Raw genomic sequence first — 24,214 nt, 5'->3', positions numbered from 1 at the left:
GTAATAGGATACAGGTGGATAGCCAACAAATTCTGATTAACTAGCAGATCAAAGATATCCTATTTTAGTACACCATTAACAACTTAGAGTACCATAAATTATTTCATACCCAATTTTTGATCAAGAAATGCCTCTGTTGAATTGTAAAAATGCCTGGTTAGCATAACGAAAACCAATAAGAGAAAAAAGCAAAGTTTAAAGAAGTATTTTACTGAACTGAATTTGCTTTTTTTAAAAAATAAATGAAGCTATAACCCCTAATTTTAGTGGTTTTCAGAAATAATTAAATTTATGAAGGATAGGTCAGTAAAGAAGATTTGAATTAAGTCATGTTTTTTTATTAAATTAATAAGCTTATAACCTGTGATTACTTTCCTGTTATTTTTTAATTCTCAAAATTCTAATAAGCAGCTACCACCTCTTAGCTATTCTTTTTTTTTTTTCTTTCTGCTGTCCAGACCTTTGTCCTGTTTCAGTTCTTCATAAGATGAATATACATAATTGTTAACTAGGAAGAAATAATTAGTTTAATGGGCTAATACAACTACAAAAAAATCATCCTTTTTTAAAAAACAAACTATTCTGTTGTTAAGACTTCTGATTTTTTTAAAAAAATCTATATTAAGCTGTTTAGATAAATGTGCTTAAAGTATTAATGATTTTCAATATTTTTTTCTCCACTATTTTCTTGCTCTTCTTTCTTTAATTTTAGCATGCAATGAAACATACACCTTCAAAAATGGGGGTAAAGAAAATGGAGAAAAACTTTCTTTTCTATGAGTGGAAGAAACTTGGGTCATCAACCAGACTAAAGCATTTCTCTTTGCTATTCAGATTCCATCAGGATATTATCTACAGACAATGCATTCAAATTTGAATCTGAATGGATTTCTTTTGCCAATCGCTGCCATGAATTTAATAAGCATCTTACCATTTTTAATTCTGGCTCCTCTTCTCGAGTGTGTCAATGCTTGTCTGTTGAATGCCAAAACAAGTGGATGGTATCCTATGATCTGTATTGGTAAGTACTAAAAAAAAAAGTGCAAATTGTCATCATTTTTTTTCTTTCCCTTGTCAATTTTATAATGCTTGTGAGCCTCCTCTTTATTATAATCTGCTTCTTTATTATATATTTGCTTCTTTTCCTGATTATATATATAAAATCATTTTTTTTAAATGAAAAGATGCAAACAATGCTTATATTTCTAAAGAAAAGCTATTGCTTTTGAGGATATTGGCATCCAAAATTAATGAGGTGATGGAGAGTATCTCATGACAATACTGGACAATATTAGTATTTGTGAATCCCTAGCTATGCATCATTGGAGAACTTCATTATTAAATAACTATTAAATAATTTCTAGTGATTAAATAATGTATGTGTCAAATTGAGGAAATGTTATGATTATTTTGCACATGTATTTTGTCAATTTTCATGAGATTCCTGTAAAGCAGTTTAGGCCATGATGTGCTGAAATATCACTCCACTTAATACTGCTGTTTGCAAATTCAAAGTAGAGTGATCTAAGGAAGAAGGTGCCCTTTTTATGGCCCAAAGCCAGCAATAAAACATTCAGAAGTTAATTGCAATGTTATAAATCAGACCTGGGTCTTATGGGAAACTAGTTGACTTATGAGGTCCCAAACCAGAGACCTGTTCCCACAAGAGCACAAAGTTATCATCAAAATTGTTTGAGAAAACTCATGATTGAGCAGAGCTCTAAGCTGGGATCAAGATGGTAACCTGCCAGATGCCATTTTGCAATGCTGTGGCAAAGGCAACATTAAAACAAGGTTCTTCAGTATCTGTCCAGGTAGGTGACAGCATCTTGGAACCTTAAAAAAAGCTAAGCAGGTTCAGATCTGGTTAGTGTTTGGATAAGCAACCATTAGGAAATTCCAGAGCTGTAGACCAATTGAAAAGTTGAAAAAAACTTCCCGGAAAAAAATTATGGTGAACCACTTTCATATCATAGCCAGGAAAATTGATATGCCAATGACTTCATTAGATAGCAATGCCTGGCCAATCTGTCTATACTTGGAAGCTAAGCAGGTCAGGGCTTATTAGTACTTGGATGGGAGACTGCTAGGAAATCTCAGGGCTGTAAAGCTGATTGGAAAGTCAAAAAAAGTTCTCAGAAGATAGCAGTGGGAAATAATTTCCATGTTGTTGCCAAAAGACCAATGTGGATGTACTGAAGTATTTACCAGGAAACAGACTTGATTTGAGGGAGGGTTTACCTTGATATCAGTATATTGGTTCCTAAACTAGAGCAAAATTTCAATATTATTTTCTAAAGACTATCCAGGTTCTGTTCACTTCTTTTATTGGCTCCACCAATTTTTTGGAGTTTAATGCACAGTGTTGCCTTCAGAACACTAGAGGGTCTTCTCCAGCTCAAGGTAGAGGCAATTATAGAATCCTACGGTTGGGAGGGACCTTAGAGGTCTTCTAGCCCAACCTCCTGTCTAGGGTGGAACCCTCAGACCATCCCAGACAAATGGCTATCCAAACTTTGACTGAAAACTTCCAGGGATGGTGTCCCCATTACTCCCAAAGGCAGGCTGTTTCACTGCTTAATAGCTGTCAAAGCCAAGAAATTCCTCCTTATTTTGAGTTTTGATCTCTCTCTGTAAGACTTCTGTAAGATGATGAGGGTCTTAGAGGCCCGTTGGTTCTTGTCTTACCCTTGGAGAATAAGTGCACATTCCTCTTCCCTGTGACAGCCCTTCAAGTTCTGAAAGTCTGCTAGCATGCCTCCCCTTGATTATGATTGATTAATTGATTGATTGATTATGTGCCATCAAATTGTTTTTGATAGATAGATTTTCTTCATGACAATCTGTCCCTAACCTGGTCTTTCAGGTCTTCTAGCAGCACCCCCATTGTCACTGTAACTGAGTCCATCCACCTTGCTGCTGGTCACCCTCTTGTTCACTTTCCTTCCACCTTTCCCAGCACTAGAGTCTTTTCCATTTCCATTCAGTAATACTTTATTGATTAGCCATTAGGCCATATCACAATACAAAATATAAAACACAGAACAGTAATAAGGCCATATGTTAAAAATAAAAAGAAATAAGTCAAAGAAAATGCAAATCATATTTCCGTGTTACCCCTACAATTTACCCCAATCAGATCCATATATGCAGTTCTCAACTGTACTGTTTTGTTCAAATAAAAGGCCGTATTATATGAGCCTTTTCCAGAGAGCTGGGTCTTCACATAATGTGTCCAAAGTAGGATAATTTGAGCCTGATCATTTCTGCCTCAAGTGGGAACTCTGGGTTAATTTGTTTGAAGATCCATCAGTTTGTTTTCTTGGCTGTCCACAGTATTCTCAGGAGTCTTCTCCAACACCAAAGTTCAAAAGCGTCAATACTCTTCCTATCCTGCTTTTTTAAGGTCCAACAACATACCCAGTTCTTTTAACTTTTAATCACTCTTTATAGGATTTAGCCTCTAAGATCCTCATCATCTTTGGTGCTCTTTTCTGTACTCTTCTCTTTCCTTCTCGCATTGTGGTGACCAAAACTAGACACAGTATTCCAAGTGTGATCTGACTACTACAGTGTAGAGTGGTACTATCACTTCCTGTGATCTTGACATTTTACTCTGTTGATGCAGCCCAAGATTGCATTGGTTCTTTCACCAGTTACAGCACATTGTTGGTTCATGCTTAATCTGTGATCTACCAGGTCACCCAGAGCTTCTCACAAATGTTATTGCTGAGCCAGACCCTTAAACCTGTGCACTGGATTTTTCCTACATACATTTTTCCTTCCATGATTTCTGCATCTTAATTTCTCACCACTGAATAGTGTTTTGTTGGAGAGGGCCTGATGTTCATGTCTATTCAGATCCTTTTAAACCTTGACCATGTCTTCTGAGTTGATGACAATCCCCCGCAGCTTTGTACCTTTTGCAAATTTGCTGAGCAACCCTTCTATCTCCTTTTCTAAGTCATTTATACAAATGTTATATGAATGTTGAAGAGCACTGAGCCCAAAACAGAACCCTGAAAACCCCACTGCATTCCTCCTCCTATGTAGACATGGATCCATTAAGGACCACATGTTGAGTAGAGTTCTTCAACCAACTGCAAATTCATCTCGTAGTGAGACCTTCCAGCCCATATTGTTCCATTCAATTAGGGAGGAGGCTAAGGTCAACTTTATCAAATGTTTTACTGAAATCTAGGTACACAATAACCACAGCATCCTACTGATCTATTAAATTAATCACTTTATCAAAAAAAGCAATAAGATCAGTCTGGCACAACTTATTTTTAACAAACCTATGCCAGCTTCTGGTAATCACCTTGTTCCTTTTTAAATGCTTGCAAACCCACTGCTTGATTATCTTTTCTAGGATTTTCCCAGGTGTTGATGTCAAGCTGATTTGTCGGTAGTTTCCTGGATTCATTCATTCTGAATCTTAGCCTTCCTGATTCTATCCTTACAGATTTGGGCTATTTCCTGCAATTCTGCTTTTGTGATCTGCCCCTCTTTCCTCATTTCCAGCTAATGTCTACTTCTAAACTAGAACAGCTTCCCATTTGCATGAATGGATCCTTTGGAATACTCACCCAGTTTAAGCTACCTCCCATCTTGCAGTGCATTTTAAAGCACGCGCTCATTTAGAATCAACATTTCCTGTATCCGTCCATTTAATTTGGCAGCCACATAGCATGTGGCACAGGCAGTGTGGAAAGACAGGAAGTATTAATCTGACTAGAATTAGCCTAATTAAGTTTGTTGTTAAGCTTTGTGCAAAGTAGAAGCACATGAAACAGCAGGTGGCAATTACTCAGGATTTAAAATAAAATAATGTCTCAATTGAGCTGCAGAAAAGAAGATTCGGATAACGATGCTGGCAATTCTTCCAATTACATGTTGGCCTAAAGTCTAATGATGCTGCAAAAGTTTGAAAGGTTCAGTGTTTCGTTTGGTGTCACAGAAGAGACAGTTGGTGTTCAGATTCCTCCTTTTCCAGAATCACTTTGATTGGTACAGTGCACCCAGTGGTTTGTAAACTTGCATGAATTTTTAGAAAGCATACAGTATGCTTTTCCCAGCATTTATTGGATGAGAGGGGAGGTGACATTGCAAGCACAACTAAGTCATAACAAAACTGAAGATGGACTAACCAAAAAAAAAAAAAATACTGCTACGTGAAAAGTAACTTATAGAAGAATCATTAGGACATGGAGAGAAATGGAGAAGGAAATTGTCAAAATAAGTTCTGAGAAGCTGAAATAAGGATGTATTGGTGGAATGAGGATGGTGGGAAGTCACAAGCTACCTCCTTCTCTCACTGGCTCCACCAAAGTTCTTCAGAGATTCCTGTTCAAAGCACAAATAATAATTAAGTGCAGAGAATAAATAAAGTGTTTGTATCCATATCCCTTCTCCAAGAAACTGTGATTGGAAATTAGTTGTTTCCCAGGATTAGAAACTAAAACCCTCTCCTCCTTCCCCCACAATTTTTCATATATTCCAAAGAAAGAATGTTTTTCTGCAGCATTCAGAACTGATAGATTGCTCAAAGCACTCCAGTATGAAATTTGGTTCAGGTCAATGCAGAGAGAATATTGTTTTGCTTTACAGAGTTACAAAATGTACGTCCCTTTCTAGAAGAGTAAATGCATGGCTAAAAACAGAAGCTATTCTTGGCATGGCTGCTGCCTGAATAAATAGAAAAATCTGTTGAAACTTGTGGACAATGAAGCTCAGGTGTGTGTAGCTCAGGTGCAAAACACCTGTTCACACCTGAGTGCACTACTTGGTAAAGAATGGGCCATAATTTCATAGTTCCAATGTGTATTATAGATGCCTAAAGTAAGGCATTGTGTTGGCCCAAAATGATATATTAATTAGTAATCTTAATATATAATGAGCGGAGCTAAAAGTATTGGTGTGAGACATTGTGAGGAGGCTGGGAAAGGAATGGAAGGGACAATAGACATCAACAATCAAGAGACAGAAGGTGAATCTGTTGGCAGCTTACTCATAAATTGGCAATGTGGCCCAGGTGGCAAGAAACCTGGGGAAAAGCATTTCAGATCTTTCAAAGAGACTCCACCCCAATGAACTCGGCCTCTTGTGGTTCCCAAGATTCTGGGTTTACCCCAAGGAGCATTAAAAGTACCGACTGAGACTATGTGGTTTTTTGTTTTCTTGATCTAACCCGCTTGACAATTAGGCTTTGTTTGGCTTTCTAAAAATTTAATATTGCTGAAAATAGTCCTCATTTCTAGAACGTTGCTCCCTCTGTTCAGCTGCCTTCTGAGAGACATGTCATTTATACGGCCATCAAACACTTAAGTGGCAACATGACCCGCTTGATCCATGTAGTTTTCTGAAATGACATTCATTGATGCAAAGCTGCCATGTAAAACCTTTATGCCTTCATCAGTTAGAGGAGCAAGCCAGCTGATTATTCTAGAAGAAGAGTTTTCAAAATCTGTAAAAGCGATGGCTACAAAAATGCTTGAGGTGTAGAAAATGTACCTCCCCTTTTCCCCATAATAAGCGATGCAGATAAAATACAACTTCTTCAACTGAAGAGATGGTAAATGAAAAATGCCTGGTATAAGTTGGGAATTAAGATAGCAAATATTTAGAAATTTTTTTTTAAAAAAATCATTTTTCCCTCAGCATGGTATTTAGATTACAATTTATAATGTATATATTTCCATACAAAATGAATTGTTCTTTGTGTTTAATTCTCAGTTGTAGGTAACACGTCTGCTGCCCTTTCCATGGCTGTTGCGGGGTTCTTTGAACTACGTAGGAAGCATTTTCCTCTGGTTGAGCAGATACTTTCAGGCAAAGCTCTCCTCGTTTCCTCTATGTCGTGCCTCCATCTGGCTCCACAGTACCTCTTGCTCGGTGTGGCAGAAACTCTGGTGACTCCCACCTGTAAGATGCTTTCTCTGTTCCCTTTCTTCATCTTCAGATCAACTGACTTAGACCCAGAAAGACTTCTGTTTGACTAGGGATGGCTGACGGATTCTTTTATTTGTGTCCTCACCCTGGTGTTCCTCTACTACATTTCTGGGCAGCCTTATTTATGATTCCTACAGACAGAGCTTTTATTAGTCATCCTTGTGATTATTGCTCGCTCAAGGATAATGCTCTTTGTGGTTGGGAGAAGTGTCTGATTTATGGCTCGTGGTGGGGCTCTCCGTTCCTTATATGTGATCAAAGGAGCTGAAGATCAGGTTAACCTCCTTCATTTCTTCAGTATACTACAAGACCCAGGATGCTCCTTTCCAAAATCAACCAAATAGCCCTTTCTATGAGGGTTCAGTGGCAATTTTATGGATGGAGGACTTTTCAGCTGTCTCCCTCGCACAGGGCCAGTTTGCCCATTTCTAATCTGTGGAGAAAGGAAAAGTGCCATTGGAAGCCCAGTGACCAATGAAGCAAACATCGTATTCCCTTGATATAGTCCTGCCTCTCCCCTTCCCTTCAGAACACAAAACTATGCTTGTCTTGCAAATATTGCATTGCTGCAAGTATGGGGCTAGAGCAAAAACATCCCTTCCTATTTATTTGCTGGCTGCATTACGTATCCTGTCTTTCCTCCAGGACCCCAAGGCAACATACATAGGAGATCTGTGTAAACTACAAAAATGATTCCAAAGAAGTGCTTCAGCAGGCTTCATGTCAAAATAGGATCACTTTCTACTGTTTGTTAAGATACTTGCCTTTTTAAAAAGCTTCTGCATGGACTTTGGGAGGAAAACGTGAGTGTTCCTTAAAGGAGCGGCATCTTTTTTTCAGGATCATGCAGAAGTCTGGAAAAAAATCAGGCTACTTTCATGAATAGTAGAGAGGTGCTGCTTTTGTCCTGTTTGAAGTCCAAAGCACTTCTTCCAAATCATTTTTGAAGCATGCAAAAGCCCTAATATGTAGTATTCTCTTCTCCATGCTTATTGTCTTATCAGCCCTGTGGCTAGGATGGGCTAAGTCAGTGTTTCTCAATCTCAGCAACTTTAAAATGTGTGGACTTCAACTCCAAGAATTCCCCAGCCAGCATGTTCCCCACTCAGTGTTCTGGGAGTTGAAGTCCACACATCTTAAAATTGCTGATATTGTGAAACGCAGGGCTAAGAGATAGCGATTGACCCCCAAAATACCGATTGAGCTTCTACGGTTGAGGATGAGTTCCAGGCTAAGTCTTCCTAGTCCCAATCCACCTCCCTAACCATTACTCTAGCCTGGCTCTCTTCATCCCCAGTGTAGTTCTCCTTCATAACTATTTTTTCCCTTGCTTTGCAAAGGTGCCTTCATTACATTCAGATTTCTGCCAGGCCAAATTCGTGGGGTTGCCATGCAAATCTTAACCTTCTTCAATGGAGCTGGCTGTATCATGGGGGCCTTCCTTATCCAAACAACTTACATTGGTTCACAAGGTAAAGTATCCTGTATATATAGGCTGTGTCTGGATCTGACTATTCCTTTGTATTTTTTCCTATTATTTTCTTGCATAGGGGACTGCCATTTAGTGTCTGTCAAGTGTTTTACTGTCAAGAAACGTGTCAGTTCCCATTCACTTGAGTAGGAGCAGATCATCATGAGATCTTTTTTGGTGCCTGTCTGCACATCCAATCTTCCTCAGCTTCTATTCCTATCCCATCTGATTCCGCTGTACACCGTAATGGTTATAAGTCCTTGTGCAAGTGCTTTGTGTATCTACGCATGTATGATTTAATAAGAACATAGAAATGTCAAAATAGTAAGTTCTGGTAGCCTTTTAGTATTATCTGCTATGCTATACTATGCTATTTAATAACAATGAAAAGGCAGTTATTTATACATTTGTTAGATTTATGTCCCATCTTTCCTCTAGGAGTTCAGTTCAGGGTACATTCCATTCCTGCTTTTTTTTCCCCAGAGCAGGAAATTTATGGGGTAGTTTGGCCTGAAAGAGAGAGACTATCCCCAAATCAATCAGTGAGCTTCCATGGCTGAGGGGGACTAGAATCTGGGTCCCCATAGTCCTAGTCAAACACTTTAATCACACCACCACATTGGCTGTATTTGTAGCTACATCTTTATTCCCTCATGTCACCAAAGACCACCTCCACCTCTCAAATCAAAATGAGAAAAACGAAATAGAACATTCACATCTTTGCATGTTATTTTTTGTCCTCTTCCTTGCCCTCCACCTCCTTCCTTTTCATCTTCTTCTATTGCTGCCTAGCTTATTATCCCATTATGAAATGAAGATAAATAGATTGATAACCAAAGGATAACAATCAGATGTGAATGCTTGGTGAAATTCCTGTAGTGATCTGTTGGTAATTCACCAAAAATGTTCTTGCTGCCAAAATGAAGATAGGTGATTTTCCCTCACCCCCTTTTCTTAGTAGCTATTCTTATCCTCTTCCTATTGACCATTGACATCCATTAGAAATGTGTAGCAAAGTCTAAGTACCTGCAGTGAATTGATTTTTTTTCATGATTAAGATGGGTCACTAAGCTACGGCTGAATTCCTCAAAATATAATGAATCATTCCAATTTTGAAAGGTGGAATAATTAATGGGAGCTGTTACAGGACTCCTTTTTTTTAACCTCTTCTGAAAATGAATTAAGAGTCCTTACCTTACACTATAAGAGCATAGGGTGGGCAAAACTAAAAACAAAACAAAAAAGTATTTCAGCTATTTTTTTAGAAATGCTTGTGCTGTATTTCAAAACATTTTCTCCAGAATGGCTTGTTGTAAGCACTTAAGATTATAAATATCTAAAAATATTATAAATAATATTTTAAAAGAACAGCATAGAATATAGTCAAAGCAAGAAATAAACACAGAATCAACCACAGCACAAATTTCAAGGGGAAAATATATAGTATTAAAAACAAAAGCATGCTTTCATTTAAAACAGTCTCTGTTTATCCTAGGACAGCTTGACATACATTTTCAGAAAAACATTTAGATAATCATTAAATGCAAATAAGAGTAGAGTCAAATGTTGTTCTTTAAAAAGTTGCAGAGATCAGGAGATACATCGGACGTGAACTGATCTTGTGGGATTACCAGTCTGATTGGATCTGAAGAAGGCCTTTGTGGAAGGCTTCTTAAGGACAGCTGGATTTCATGTAAATGCAGGCAGTCCTTCAACTCATAAAATTCCAGATCATTGGGTCTTTCAAGTCAAGACCGGTATTTTGAACCATGGCATTTAGAGAAGAGACAGGAAAAACCAGTACTAAAATTTGTGTGATCTGCTTGTTTGTAGGTTAAGAATATTGGGTGAATCCAACCATTGTGTAAATCATGGTTTATGACAAAATAAATAACATTTGAGCGGTCAGGGATTTTTCAGCTCGTTCTCCTAAAATTCCTGGCCATAGGAAGCCAACCTATGATACAGTGGTATCACCAAAAGGAGTGGAACAGAACTTTTGATTTTTTTACCAGAGCTTTAATGGTAGGAAATCACCTGACTTCTGGGCTGATTTTGGACCATTTTTCATTGCATGAGCTGGTATTTTAAGGAGGATAATAGAGCACTTCCATTCTCACCCTTAAACCCAAAATTGGCCTGAAAAATGGTGATTTGGACCAGTCTTAGGCTGGTCTTGAAAAATATGAAAGCCCACACTATCAAAATTAAATCACTTTGGCACAGGATTTTGGTGGCGTAATCTTAGTTCTGATGGGTCCATGTGGCCAAAAAAATCATGAGTTCTCACCCCCTTTTTTTAGTTTAGCATATTATACAAATATGGACACTTGTGTTTTATTCAATAAAGAAGGTATGCACATTTTTTCCCATTGGAGGGCCACATATTACCTTTGAATGGCATGTTGTAGGCAATAATTTAAAAATAGAAGATCAAGTCAGGGCAAAACTAAACATTATTTCACTTAACCCAAATTAAATATAGTTAGCATGATTACTCTTCATCATGCATTTAATAAGAATCACTATTTGATAGCAATTTTGAAAGTAATTTGCAATAACAACATAGTAGCCTCTCTTGAAGTTATACTGCAAACCTCTACAACAAACCATGATTAAGAAAACGGGGACTTCGTCTAACTAGGGACACAGTCATTTTTTAATTTACTTGAGAATTGAGGATTTATGTTCATCTTACTTATTTTTCATAGTCTTTTTTTTTTAATATATTATCATTCCTTATCCCGTTTTCCTTCTTTTTCTAAATTAAGGTGTCATTTTTATTGCTCTCCTGATTGCAAAATGTTGCAGTCAAACACTTTCTTGAGATGCCAAGAAATCACGATGCATTCTTGCCAGTGGGCATGGGCATAGTAAGAGTACGTATCAATGGCAGATTTCACATGCTAGTTAATGTGGTGCCATTTTGCTGGGCCTGTTTTTAATATCATTCAATGGTGTGATGCTTAGCCCTGTTACACTTGAAGGAACATATAAAATATAGGTGGAGGGGAAATGTTTGTAGAAGTTATTGCAGTCATGGTTCTAATCCAGACTAGAACCAGGCAGAAGTGGGTTTAAATTCTACTTTGTCATGAAGCTTTCTAATAACCAACTTTCAGCCTTAGGATTTAGCCTTCAGTGTTCAGGATAATAACCATCTTTTAGCCTTAGGATAGGGAACTTGTGCCATCTCAGATGATGATGAACTATAAGTCCCAACATCCTTTATCACTGATCGTGTGTTCAACAGACAGGGACTTCAATATCCGAAGGAGTGCAGGTTTCCCACCTACATCTTAGCCCAATCTATCCCACAGGTGATTGTGAGAATAATATTTGTCTGGAAGAAAGGTGGGATAAAAATCTAAATATATTATTCATATCTCATAAGCAAAGAAAGATGCCCCTTATCTAAGTCAGAGGCTGATCTCATTTTTTTTCAAAGCCCATACTGTAAAACGGATTCAAAAGATGCTAAATATTACAATAACAACATTTAATAATGTTATGTTCTAAAATTTCTACCCCATCTTTCAATGGTTAATTGTCCTTTTAGGTATTTTCAAAAGATTGTAAAAATACAAATGTGTCTTGGTATATCGTAAGTGTTGTGGCCAAAACCTGGCTCACCTAAATGGTAGTCAGTGAAAATTCACTGAAGCTTAAAGAGATTAAGAACTTGGACAAAAGTTAATAGATGTTTAAAAGCCTTGGAGAGTTAAAATGTCTTCATCTGGTACAGAAATGATAGCACAGGGGTGATAATCTAAACCACTGTGTACAGGGCATTCCACATTGTTAGTGAGATCTGAAGATGATCTACAAATGCAATTCTTACTATGGAGTTGGAGTGTTGGTCCCTGAAGGGTCTTTTTTTTATTAATCTATTGTATTATCTATTCTATTTATCCCATCTTTTATTAGTTATATATCCCACCTTTATTTGTACAATTCACAGCAGTATACATAATGCTCCCGCCTATTTTCTCCACAACAACAACACTTTGAGGTGGGTTGGGCTGAGAAAGAATGACTGGTCCAAAATCACCCACTTGGCTTTTGGGCCTAAGAGAGAACTAAAACTCATGTTCTCCAAGTTTGTAGTCTGGCATCTTCACCATAACACAGAACTGAATGTTAATGATTTAGAGCTCCAACCTCACACAATCCTGCATGAAGAAAAAGCTTTCTGCAACCTGTATAAATCAATTAAGGAGAGGAAATTTCTTTCTTTCCTAAATATATGCCTGGGTTGTCAGATGCTTTGCATAACATATTCTACTTTTCACATAAATAAGAGATACTGGTGTACTGGAGCTTTGTCTCCAACCATTGGAATTCTTTTGTAAGATTCTAGAAGTTGTTTGCCATATAGTTGTAATTATATGGCAGTATAATTATATAATTATATAAACAGTATAACTTCTTCAACTGTCATAAGAGCAAGAAACTTTATCGTCATAAGAGCAAAAATGTCCAGATTCTATGTTTGATATGGGATTCTGTGATTTTTCTTAAGATAATAACATGTACATCACTGAGATCTAATTTTCTGTTTAAAACATTCTCCACTTTGCTTGATTTCAGTCATGAAGCAAAATGAGGTGATTTGGTTTCATTCACATAACTTTTTCTCATATGTTCATGGGGCAGTATTAACTCTCATGGCCTCTTAGGTAGAACAAATGTGCCAGTCTTCCTACAGAGAAGACAACTATTCCACCCTGGAGCTATCTCAGTATACTTCCAAAGGTTTTATGGGTGCTTGCTTCATAGCACATATAGGTATAATTGAAAAAGCTCCATGGGCATAGATTAGGGGTGGACAGCTTTTCAAGCCAAGCGCCATGAACCAATGATGTCATGGGTAACAGGCATGGAAACTTTGCCTCTTTTTGGGGTGGGGGAGCAAAACAAAATAGTAAATTGTGCCACCCAAAACCAGCAGTGTGTGATCTTGGGATGCTCTGATGGGCCATAAAATGGTGTCTTGGAACCTTATGTGGCCTGCAGCTACCCACCTCTAGAACATAGTTAGAATTGTCAGTGTTTTGGCCTCTTCCTGTAAAATAAGTTGTTCTGTCTAACATGCAATTGGTATAGTCACTCTCCCCCAAAGAAGACAAACTTTTCCTCATTTTCACTTTGGATGCAGTGAGCTAGTCAAATTTAGGAAATAAAGGTTGCCATGGATTTGATTTATTCATTATTTAGATTTTTAGATATGGGCTGACAAATAAAAGACTCAAGGTAGTGTGCAAAGGTAAAACAACATAAAGATACAATATAAACCTTTTCACCTTAGTATAGCAGTGTAAGGTGACCCAGGTTAACAGTGATATAAAGCTTCAGTTCTCCTTTCTCAGTCAATTTTTGGAATTTTCATAGTGATGTGAAAAATCCTGTCATCACAGAAAGTCATAGATTTATTCCTTAAAAAAGCCAAAGCTGCTATGTAAACCTTATAAAGCAAAAGCTGCTATGCTTACAAAAGTCAATAAATTATTGTAAAGCTTGATCTCCAAGGAGCCCCAAGTGTAATTGAGATTGTCGGATTAGTTGCATTGTTGCCAAATAAAACTTGAGGAACCAGAAGTAGAGTTCAATTTGAGGAAGTATTTTACCTTTACTTCCAGTTGAGTGACAATGTGTAGATGGTATTTGTATTCATAAAGTTGTTAGGTGAGGCAGAGGTGAGTTCCATACTCTTGTTTTTATGAATGGAAGAACTTGTTCTTTTAAATCCCATATTCTATTGTAGCATTGTGAATGTGGAGTCTTCCATGGGGGGAGGGAGAGGGGGAGGGATGATAACTTGGCATCTTACAGGTAGGCCTCATTTAGCAACTGCCTCATTTAGCAACCATTCACAACTATGACAGTGATGAAAAAGTAACTTTGTGACCAATCCTTGCATTTACGACCTTTGCAGGTCTGTAAAGGAAAGGAAAGTGACCACTTCGTTTAATGACCAAGTCGCTGGTCTCAGTTGTGGTCAGTAAACGAGAATTACCTGTATCTGATATCTCCTTGCTGGTTGAAGACCTTTTCTCTCCAGCTTTTCCAATATGTCACACAAATGGTCAGCTTTTATACATTATTGGTTAACCTTATTGTTTTATATATTACTGCTATTATTTGGATACGGTGCTGTTTGGCTTACCATGTAAAAAGCCTGAGCACTTCTTTTTTTTAATGTATTTATTTATTTACTTTTATCTGAGTGAGGAATACCATTCTGGATCCTAGTCCATAAAAGGTTAGCCATGTTTTAGTCTCAGTGAAATTTATTTTGTATCCCATTAATTTTCAAAGAAATTTGATTGTGATTAGTTTTATACTGAGATTTTAGTACAGAAACAGATGTTACCAATGTTATATCCTTTTAATTGTTGATTGCATGCCTTTCTAAGGAAGTGATGCTAATTTATAATAGTCTGTCCAATTTACTGGTTGTGAACTAATTTTGAATCCAAATCTCCCAGACCCACATGGGCACAGAAGTTAGAAATTCCAATACCTAAACCTTTTTTGCATCCAGTAGCATCTTGTTCATCCAGAATTGTGTTTTACTGGCAAAGTGGATAAGATATTCATTCAGAGCCTTAAATGGTGCTAATCACTTTTTTTAACATATCTCTGAAAGACAGTGTGAATATGATAAAATAAGACTTCTTCAGAAATTTGATGAGTGCAAACAGATGACAAGTGACAGTGATATTTTCAGTATACACTGAGGAAACTGGTTTCTTAAGGCTCTTGTGCCTCCCTTGACATTTTAATGAGATATGTGATAAACCCTATCCCACCCCCCCGCCTTCTCGTGCACACTATGTTATGGAAGTAACTTTTCCAAAAGTTGTAATGTGAACACTGTGATTTGAGTTGGTTGCTAAGAGTGAAAGAATTTGGTCTGAACCCATTTGTTATTATTACTGCTGGTCGCACAGTCAGCCAGATGTTTAAACTGGATTTGGCATTTTTATTCACCCACCGAGTCTTTCCCAAGGAGCTGGGATAGGCAGATGTTGTTGCTTGATGGTGTTAACGGTATCGTTGCAGGATGGAAGCTGTTCCAAGTAAAGCTGCCTTTTGCAATTGACTGATGGTGATTTTTGTCAACGCCGGTGGTGTTCAAGGATGCTCCAGGTGTTCCAGGTGTTTTGGGATTGCACCAAGGCACCTATTACTATCTTTGCTTCCTTTTGCCACAGTTGTTCTACTTCTATTTGCAGGTCTTTTAATTTTGTGATTTTCTCTTTGTCATGAGAGTGGCTTCATTGTGTACAATATTTACAACCCTGAGCTTTCAAATCCATAGCCTCCTCTTCAAAGCTGTAGTCCAAGATGGCAACTGTCAAACTCAGGCTAGTACATATGTCCCATAGGTGGGGAATTTCAGAGAGGGAGGTAGAGTAAAGCTGAAATCAGGGAAAGCCTGCAGCAATCAAGCAGTTCAAACTTCTGACATAAGAGGGGGGGAAATGGAATTGAAATTGATGGTCAACATCTTCCCCAGATGATGTGTTCAGGCTGCTACCAGAAATGATCTATCCATCCTTGACAGCTTGCTGGATATGTAAGAAAAAAATTAAGGTATCCTGATTGGAATCTTCTAGTTCATTCACTGCCTATTTTGCAGAGCACATGTGATAAGTAGAACCAAATAAGTTAAGAATATCTAGAGAAGACAGATGCTTAGTGTCCAAAAAGGCAAGTAAAGGTTAGATACTTCAATAAAAAGGCCTGCATCTTTGAGGTTTTTATCCTCATAAGAAAAAAGGAAGAAAGAAAGATTCTATTGTAGGAAGTCTTAGGCTAAAGAGGAGACTATAAATCAGTGTTGTCCAAACTTGGCCACTTTAAGATGAGTGGACTTCAACTCCCAGAATTCCCCAGCCAGCCATGCTGGCTGGGGAATTCTGGGAGTTGAAGTCCACTCATCTTAAAGTGGCCAAGTTTGGACAACACTGCTATAAATCTAACATGGAAAGCAGAGCAGTTTGTCATGCCGTTGTTTGTAGTCAGTCTGTGCAATCTTCTTGCAGCAGCTAACTAGGTGGTCCACTCGTTATTTGCAGACAAAGCAGATAACAAGAAGACCTAGCACTGGCTAAGAGCAGGAAAGTTGAAGGAAGAGACAGAGAGGCTAATTCTGGCTGCACAAGACCAAGCCTTAAGAATGAACGCACACAAAGCCAGAATTGAGAAGACAGCAACGGACAGCAAATGACCAATGGTTAAAAAAAAAAAAATGTCCAAAGTTTCTAGTTGACGGCAGACTGTGTAGATGATCCCCAATAATGGCCTCTAGTTAATACTAAAAGCTCTTCAGAATTTTGGGAATATTCTTCCTAAATAATCTCCCCTTGGTTTTTGAGGCCTTGCTCAAAGTTTGTATTATGCAGGGATCTTCAGAGAAGTTGTAGCAAGATACAACAGGATATATAGCCATCAAGATTCTGACATTTGTTAATATCTATCTTTTTTGTTTCCAAAAGCTTAAGATGATGATGGTGATAATGATTGTTTTATTGTACACATTGATTTTTAATGGCAGTTCAATGAGTGTTTTATTTATTTTTTTAATTTTGCTACTAAAAATGCCTCCAATCATATCTTCCGCTTCAGTTTGGTTGCTATCCCTTTTATTATTGTGAGCTTTTGACACTTCAGTTTTATTTTTATGAAACTTGATTTTATCTAGAAAATTATATAGCATCTGAAAGAGATCTGCAGTTCTCCTTAAGATGCTATATTTCATAGCATCTTACATCTTCACAGTTCATGAAATGTGACAGAAAATGCCATTCATAAACACAACCCAAACATTGCTCTTATGACAGCAAAATCAGCAATTCAAATTACTGAATTACTTTTGAATGGCTACACTATATAATATCAATGTTCTGACCAGCCAATAATATCCAAAGCTAGCATTTCTTTCAGGGTAAAACTTTGAAAAGAGTAGCTATTTTACATCCTTATAACTTTACCCACAATTAATTAAAATATTTATTTAGTTATCAAATTTGTATGCCTCCAGTTTCACTATCACTCATGGCAGTTGACAACAGTTAAATCATCCACAAAGATATTCAGTAAGTAATCTAAACAAGAAAGCACCCCAAAAATATAAACGTCACAATAACAATCATACCCTAGGCTTCCTCTCATAACAAATTTGTCATAATATAGTAATCACAGAACTCAGCATTCAGTAAGTTAACCATAAGATGACATTCAGTCCAAAGACTTCCACCTATCATTCAGTGCCAACATCTTTTCAGAAGGCCATCACAGTGGTGGCCAATCTAATATTTACAATATCAGTGCTGTAACAGAACAATGGCACCTTCTTCGTTTCTTGACCCCTCTGCCCCCAGATGTGGGATTATTAGGAATATTTCCCATGAAGTACATACAAAGACAAGTGCAAGGCCTTGAGTTCTGATGTAATATGTATCTGACCATTAACACCTATCAACCATCGTGTCAACACATTTTTGTTCCAGTTGTAGCTTCCAGGAACTAATCAGAGGCAGCTCCATGTAAAGCACATTGTAGTAGTCTATACAGATATGATAAAGTTATGAATAACTGTTGCAAAGTTTTTAGTGGGAACTATTCCTTCATAAAGCTTCATATTTAAACCTTTTATTGATTTTGCTAAGTAGTTCTTGGAGGATCTTTTTTTTTTAAAAAAATAGACATTAATATTTGACTGTTCTGATGCATTGGTATCATTTTAACAGGACTGGGAATATTTTTGTGTGAGGTTGGGAACTGTTGTATTGAAATGATTTCCTGTCTACCAAATAAAAGCAAAATAGGAGCAGGGTTCACACCTGAAGGTGAAAACAAGGACAGTTCACATTTTAAGCTCCACGCAGGTGATTCTGTCTAGCTGTTTTCTGCTGGATGAGAGGAACTGTAGCTCAGAAGTTCATATACGTTATAAGTCTTCCATCTGATACACTTGGTCGCTCCTTCATCCCAGCATTCACTGAGATGTGTAAAATGAGACTATTTGATTGCGAATGATGGCTCTAAAAGTTTATAAGCTACTAAAGTAGACATTTATAGCACCTAGGAGCTCAGTCAGCTGGCATATTTTTAAAGCAAAACTCTGGAAGTATTCCACATCCCTGAGAAATGGTATGTAGAAATGGACTTAAAGGGAGGAGCTACATGGATGGCTGGCAGATGTAGGTGGTTGTTGCTGCTGCTACTACTATTATTATATTATTATTATTATTATTATTATTATTATTATTATTATTATTAAAATGTATATGCCGCCCAACTCCCAGTGACTCTGGACGGTTTTGTCTAAGAAGCCAGTTAGAGAAAACAGACAGCCTGCTTGTGTTGATCTAAAGGAAGAAGTTTCCTTAACAAGAAATGTACAATGGCAACGGAAGTTTTCACTTCTCCTATTTTACTAGTTCATTCAAGGTTCTCTTTTTATGATCCCTGTTTAGGCAAATCAGTGGAAGATCTTTAAAAATGTGAAATTCGTCTCTATGCGTCCATTGAAATTAGTATTTTATGGATCTGTTGTTTGGTAGTGTTGCTCAGGACAGCTCCAATATTTTTTTAATAAGGATTGGTATAATCAGCAGATGCAATTCAAGAATTGGAACATTAAGTCACATGGACTGGCCTTGTCTTTTTATTTTCAGATTTGTGACTGATATCCCCAGGATTGTTCACATGTGTTTCAACAGACCACTTCATGTCAATTATGTATATACTCTTCTTGGCTGTATCGCTTGTATCTGGAATCAAAGAAAAGGATGATGGAATGTCCACTCATGGGAGGTGGCAAAAATAATTTGTCATGCAATATTGGAAGGATAAATCTATAGTGAATTTGCAGAAATGGATTGTTGGATATGCACTGTTTGTCAACATTTGAATTTTTTTTTCCAACTAAAGTGGAAGTGGAACAGTTTGATCCAAGCTGTTGTAAAGAGCAGAAGCTGTTTTGCTAATGATATACAGTAAATGTAGCTATCTTTCTTTCTTTAATTTAAAACTAACTTGTATGTAGTTAGATTCTTTTAATTCTGCGAGCCAATGCAAAGATGCTAACCTAAAATATGGCAGTTAGATTGGAATCTCCAAACAGGTATGACTTCGCCATGTCTCCACTGCATATCCTTAAGTGGAAATTTATTTCTCCTTCTAGGCATTTTAGCACTGCAAATGTTGATGCACATAAAGAATGATGGACTTAATAATTTATACATCCTTTCATTTTCCCTTCTCTTTCCATGTCATATATGTGCAGTATGCTTTCAGTGGTGCCTGTATCAAGCCACAATGATGTCAAAACAATGACTTGTGCAAATGATGCAATTATGCAACTGTGTTATGGTATCTGACGCAAGTACATTTGAGTGATGATGTCATGACACCCATGTACATCCCACTGGCCTCATCACAGCTGCCAAAGCATACTTTATGATTTTTGATAGAGAGTTTTGGGGACTCATCTTCAGGAAACACATGAGGGAGGTTAGAATGCCAAGGGAGCTAGACTGGTAGCTATCTAATGAGAATCTAACTCCTACTGTTCATATATTCCATATGCATAAAGTGCTGTGTAAAAGATTCATAGTGTATGTACGTGCATTAATTACATGCATAAAATCCTTTCAGTCACCCATCAACTCCCTCACACTTTCTCTGAGGGCATGGAAGGTCGTCTGAACATTCCTTGCATATGTCTGTATGTGTATTACGTATTTATTTTTCTACATGTGAATAAAATAACAATCAATACATCTTTCCCAACATCAACATTTCCCTACTATTTTGTAGCGTACAGCAAAGAGTGTGTTCAGTGTAGAGGCATAGGGAAGGGTCTTGAAGGACAGGAGGAAGAGCTGCTACCAAAACAATGGTCAGATAAGTGGGGCTTGAGCCCGGGCCAAGAAAATAACTTGAGAAATCATCTCAGACAAGCCCCCACCTAGTACAGACAAAGATAAAGTGAGGGAAGGGGGAAGCACATCCAGATTTGCAAGATTCTGTTACTATAGCTGTTACAATAAAAGTAGTTTTAGACCTATATGGCATTGGTTTCTTGGTCTGGCCTACCTTGTAGGGCTCATACAGTAAGCTTTCCTGGTTATTTTAAATGCAAAGTTAGCAGGGCCCCTCCCCTTCTGATGTTAGCTTTGATGCAAGTAAATGGCCAGAAGGAATCTTGAAATTTGTCTATGGAATTGCATACCCTTGAGTATGTTGGTTAGCAGTGGAAATGATGCAGGGCTGTCCACAGGGGGTAAACAAGGTCAAAATGATGGGTGCAACTGCCTGATCCAAGCCCACCCTTTTAATGTGTGCTGCATGCATTGCACATGCGTAAAAGGGGTGCAGTTTCAACACCTGGTTATGGCCACCATTTTGGTGCTGTTGATCCCATGTGCAGACACTTCCAAAATAATGCATGTAGAGAAAAATACCAACACTAGGTGCATCGGTTTTGTAAGAAACTGTACTTGAGGCTGGTGTTGCATGAAAGAAAATCAGCTTTATTTTAAAAGTAATATACTGATAAGAAAGCCTAAGTTACTTAAGCCTGTCTATGGCTGAGAGCCTGTAGTGTGCTCTCTGCCATTGTGGAGGAAGATCAAGGTAGAGGAGAACCTGAACTGCCCACTCAATAGCAGAAGGAAGTTGAGAGAAAGAAAATAAGACAGTTCTGAGAATATCAGTCAAACCAATAGGAGGTATGTTACCTAGAGACCTGCAAATAAGTCTTTTGATGTAACGGGCTGTGCAAATAACCTTAAGAGACAGGAGGAAGAGCCGCAGCCTAGACAATGGTCTGATATGAGAAATCTGAGTCCAAAGCAGGAAGGGAGGTGGAGAAAGCATCTTAGGAGGGACCCTCCCTAGTTCTCTGGAAAGTAAAGGCAGGGGAGGGGGAAGCGCTTTCAGACTTGCAAGATTCTGTTACTGTAACTTTACAATAAAAGTAGTCTTAGTATTAAAGATTCTGGTTTCTTAGTCTGAACTACCTCAAAGGGCTGACATTTAGACAAAGAAAGGAAATAAATGTTCAGAGCCCATTTGCTCTCCCTCCATCTACTGCTCCTAGTGGTCAATAGGTTTGCCCTGCAGAAAACTCACACATGTGAGTTGAATCTCAGCTGATTATTCTGCACATCCCCTGACAGGAGGGTTAAGATGTGGTGATTTGTCAAGGAAATTGGTTATTAAGTGGATAAAAACAGGTGGAAGAAGATTGGAGGGACAAGGACTGGGCTGGGCTGATACTATTGCAACATGTTTAATCAAAATCATTAATGGATATTTCTAAATCTAGAATAGGCAACATGGGATCTAAAGGTGTCAGGGACCTGGGTGACTGTTGTGGACCTAAACTGTTGGAGGTTGAAGCATTATGTGTGTCTATTTGAGCATTCCTGAGAGGGGAATCTAACCTGAGCAATGATTAGTGAAGCAGATTTTATAACAGACAAGATATTTATTGGCAGGAAATACGTTTAGAGCAGGGTTCCCCAAAGTGGTCGACTCCCAAGGGTCAATGGGACTATCCAAGTGGTAAATGATGATGTTGTTATTATTATCCACAATACTATTAGTTAAAATAGTATTTATTAAATTATTTTCATATAATAAATGTTTGGGGGTTGATGAATAATCTGAAGTGTCATGAAGGGGTTGATGAGCTGAAGAGTTTGGGGACCCCTCTTCTAGAGATAGGAAAGGTCTTGCACCTAGTTAGCTACATCCTACCCAGAGGAGAGTCCAACAACATGTGCTGAGTGTGTATATGCCTAGGAAACAAGGCAGAAGGAAGTAACCTGAGATTAGCTGCCTCTTGGATAAAGAGCTGGCAAAGTGATAGACAATCCTTAGCAATCTATCTACACCCTGGTATAGAGGTTATGAGGTGCTAAAGAGTCAGTACCATTGGATCTGGATCTCCAACATTGTAAGTCCTTCAAGGTAGGCCTGGTCAAGAAACAGATGCCTCAAGGATTCCAAGAATGCTACTTTATTGTTGTAGAGTATAATAATAGAATATTGAAAGCCAGCCAGAGTTTCCACTTGCTCCCTCTTATACCAAACAGAATCGAGATGGAGTTATTTTGAGTTTTTCACACTTTTCCCAGGACTCGGTTGTTGTTTCCCTCGATTAATGACTTCTGCATTCCTTCATCAAGATTCTTTCCAAGTTCCTCTACAAACATAAACCACACCATGCCCAAATTCATTTAAAATAAAAATAATTTTAAAAATTAAAAATGGACAAAACCTCGCAATGTTATCCACTCTTGTACAATGTTAGCCATCTCACGGAGAAGCTCATAAGAATTTGGGATGAGAGTGCTGAAGTTTTATCAGGTTTGGCAATCTTGTGAGATTTTGAATGTTTTGGAGGGGAAGAGCAGGTAATGGAAAAGATTGCCAACTCCTTGTTGATTTTTAACCCTACCGAATCAGGAAAGAGAGCAGGAGTTGTGACATGAAGTTAAATTCATTCAGTATTAATATAACAGAATACAAGATAATAATGAATGTATTTTTCCAAACAATGCATAAATTATCTAGAAGAGAAGATGTCACCAGAGTTGGTAGAGCTCCCCTTTTCTTAAGTTGTGGCATAACATAGGTGCATTAAAGTTCCCAGATGTTTAATAAATCTGTTTTACTGCTTAAGGTTTTTTTGTTTTGTTTTTTTTTAAGGGAGAGGGAGGGAAATGAACCATTGAAAATTGACATGTTGCTGCTGAATTTGGCAGTGTTATCTTAAGGAGCTTTAAGAATCCAAGAATAGATTTGGGGTGTCATGAAGGCTATCAGCTGCCCAGTGCATCTTAGAATAAGCAGGTCTACTGTAACAGACCCACAACCCATAACAGAAAAATAATTCTGCAATAATGTGCCAGGAGGCCCCATTGCAGGCAGAATTTGGTAATAATTTTCTTCTTTTTTGGAATCCCTCTCAATATATATATAAATATATTTTCCCCATCCTTCTAGGTGAGTGGTTTCCGAACATTCTAAATGAGGGTAAATTTGAGAGATTTTACTTCTTCTTGGCCTCATTAATGATCATGAACACACTGGGCTTCGGGACCATTTCATACAAGTAAGTCTTTGAATATTCAGCTCTTGGCATGTTAGTGTTTTGTAGAGCACATCTGCCCAGTAAGTTGAAGAAATATCCATCTATGGCTACTTTAAATGGTTCCTGTGCAGATAACAGACAATAAACCTGATCCTGTGGTTACATAGTCTATGCTTCTTGTGTAAGATAGGATCTTACACAGATCCTTGAGGAGCAAAAGTTAGAGTTTCATACAAATCCGCTCTAAATTTTCTTCAGCAACACAACTTCATCTCACTCTGGGTGACTAGTCTGTCTCTCTTGCCTGGGAGAGGTTTCTGACCATAAAATGGTCTTCCATGGTTTAGAAGCTGCTGAATCTGATGGTGTGGGATCATGACATTGCTTGGCTCTTTGGAGCATAGTTTTCTCAAGCCAGGATAGTTGGCACTTACACAAAGAAAGTTTGGAGAACATAAAGTTATCCAGGCTGGGGGTTGATGGGTGACTCCATCTTCCACTCTTAAACTTTTTCTGGATACACAACTTTATCCTTCAACATTAAGAATCTGACCATATGTTCCTGACAGCCAGGATGAACCATTGTTTTGATTTAGCAACTCTCCCTTTCTCTCTCTCTCTTTTTTTCTTATATCAGACTTTGAAGACATTAAACATATCCATATATTTTATAG

The 24,214-nt window shown here is 37.8% G+C and overlaps 1 protein-coding gene across 1 annotated transcript in view; it reads left to right on the top strand.

Moving 5' to 3' along the window:
- The window catches only part of SLC15A5 (solute carrier family 15 member 5), a 53,406-nt gene that overhangs the window by 20,229 nt on the left and 8,963 nt on the right, over positions 1 to 24,214 (top strand). The window contains exons 5-8 of the mRNA XM_007422978.3: positions 835 to 1,021; positions 6,736 to 6,924; positions 8,292 to 8,423; positions 23,453 to 23,561. Of these exons, the coding sequence (XP_007423040.1) occupies positions 835 to 1,021; positions 6,736 to 6,924; positions 8,292 to 8,423; positions 23,453 to 23,561 (617 nt within the window). The remainder of the gene's footprint in view (positions 1 to 834; positions 1,022 to 6,735; positions 6,925 to 8,291; positions 8,424 to 23,452; positions 23,562 to 24,214) is intronic.

This window comes from Python bivittatus, unplaced genomic scaffold (genome assembly GCF_059951505.1).
Source record: "Python bivittatus isolate LINGU-HERP-01145 unplaced genomic scaffold, Pbiv_v1 ctg000330_np1212, whole genome shotgun sequence".
In the NCBI taxonomy this organism is placed as follows: domain Eukaryota; kingdom Metazoa; phylum Chordata; class Lepidosauria; order Squamata; family Pythonidae; genus Python; species Python bivittatus.
The sequence above is the reverse complement of the archived record's forward strand: the minus strand, read 5'-3'. Positions and strand labels throughout refer to the sequence as shown.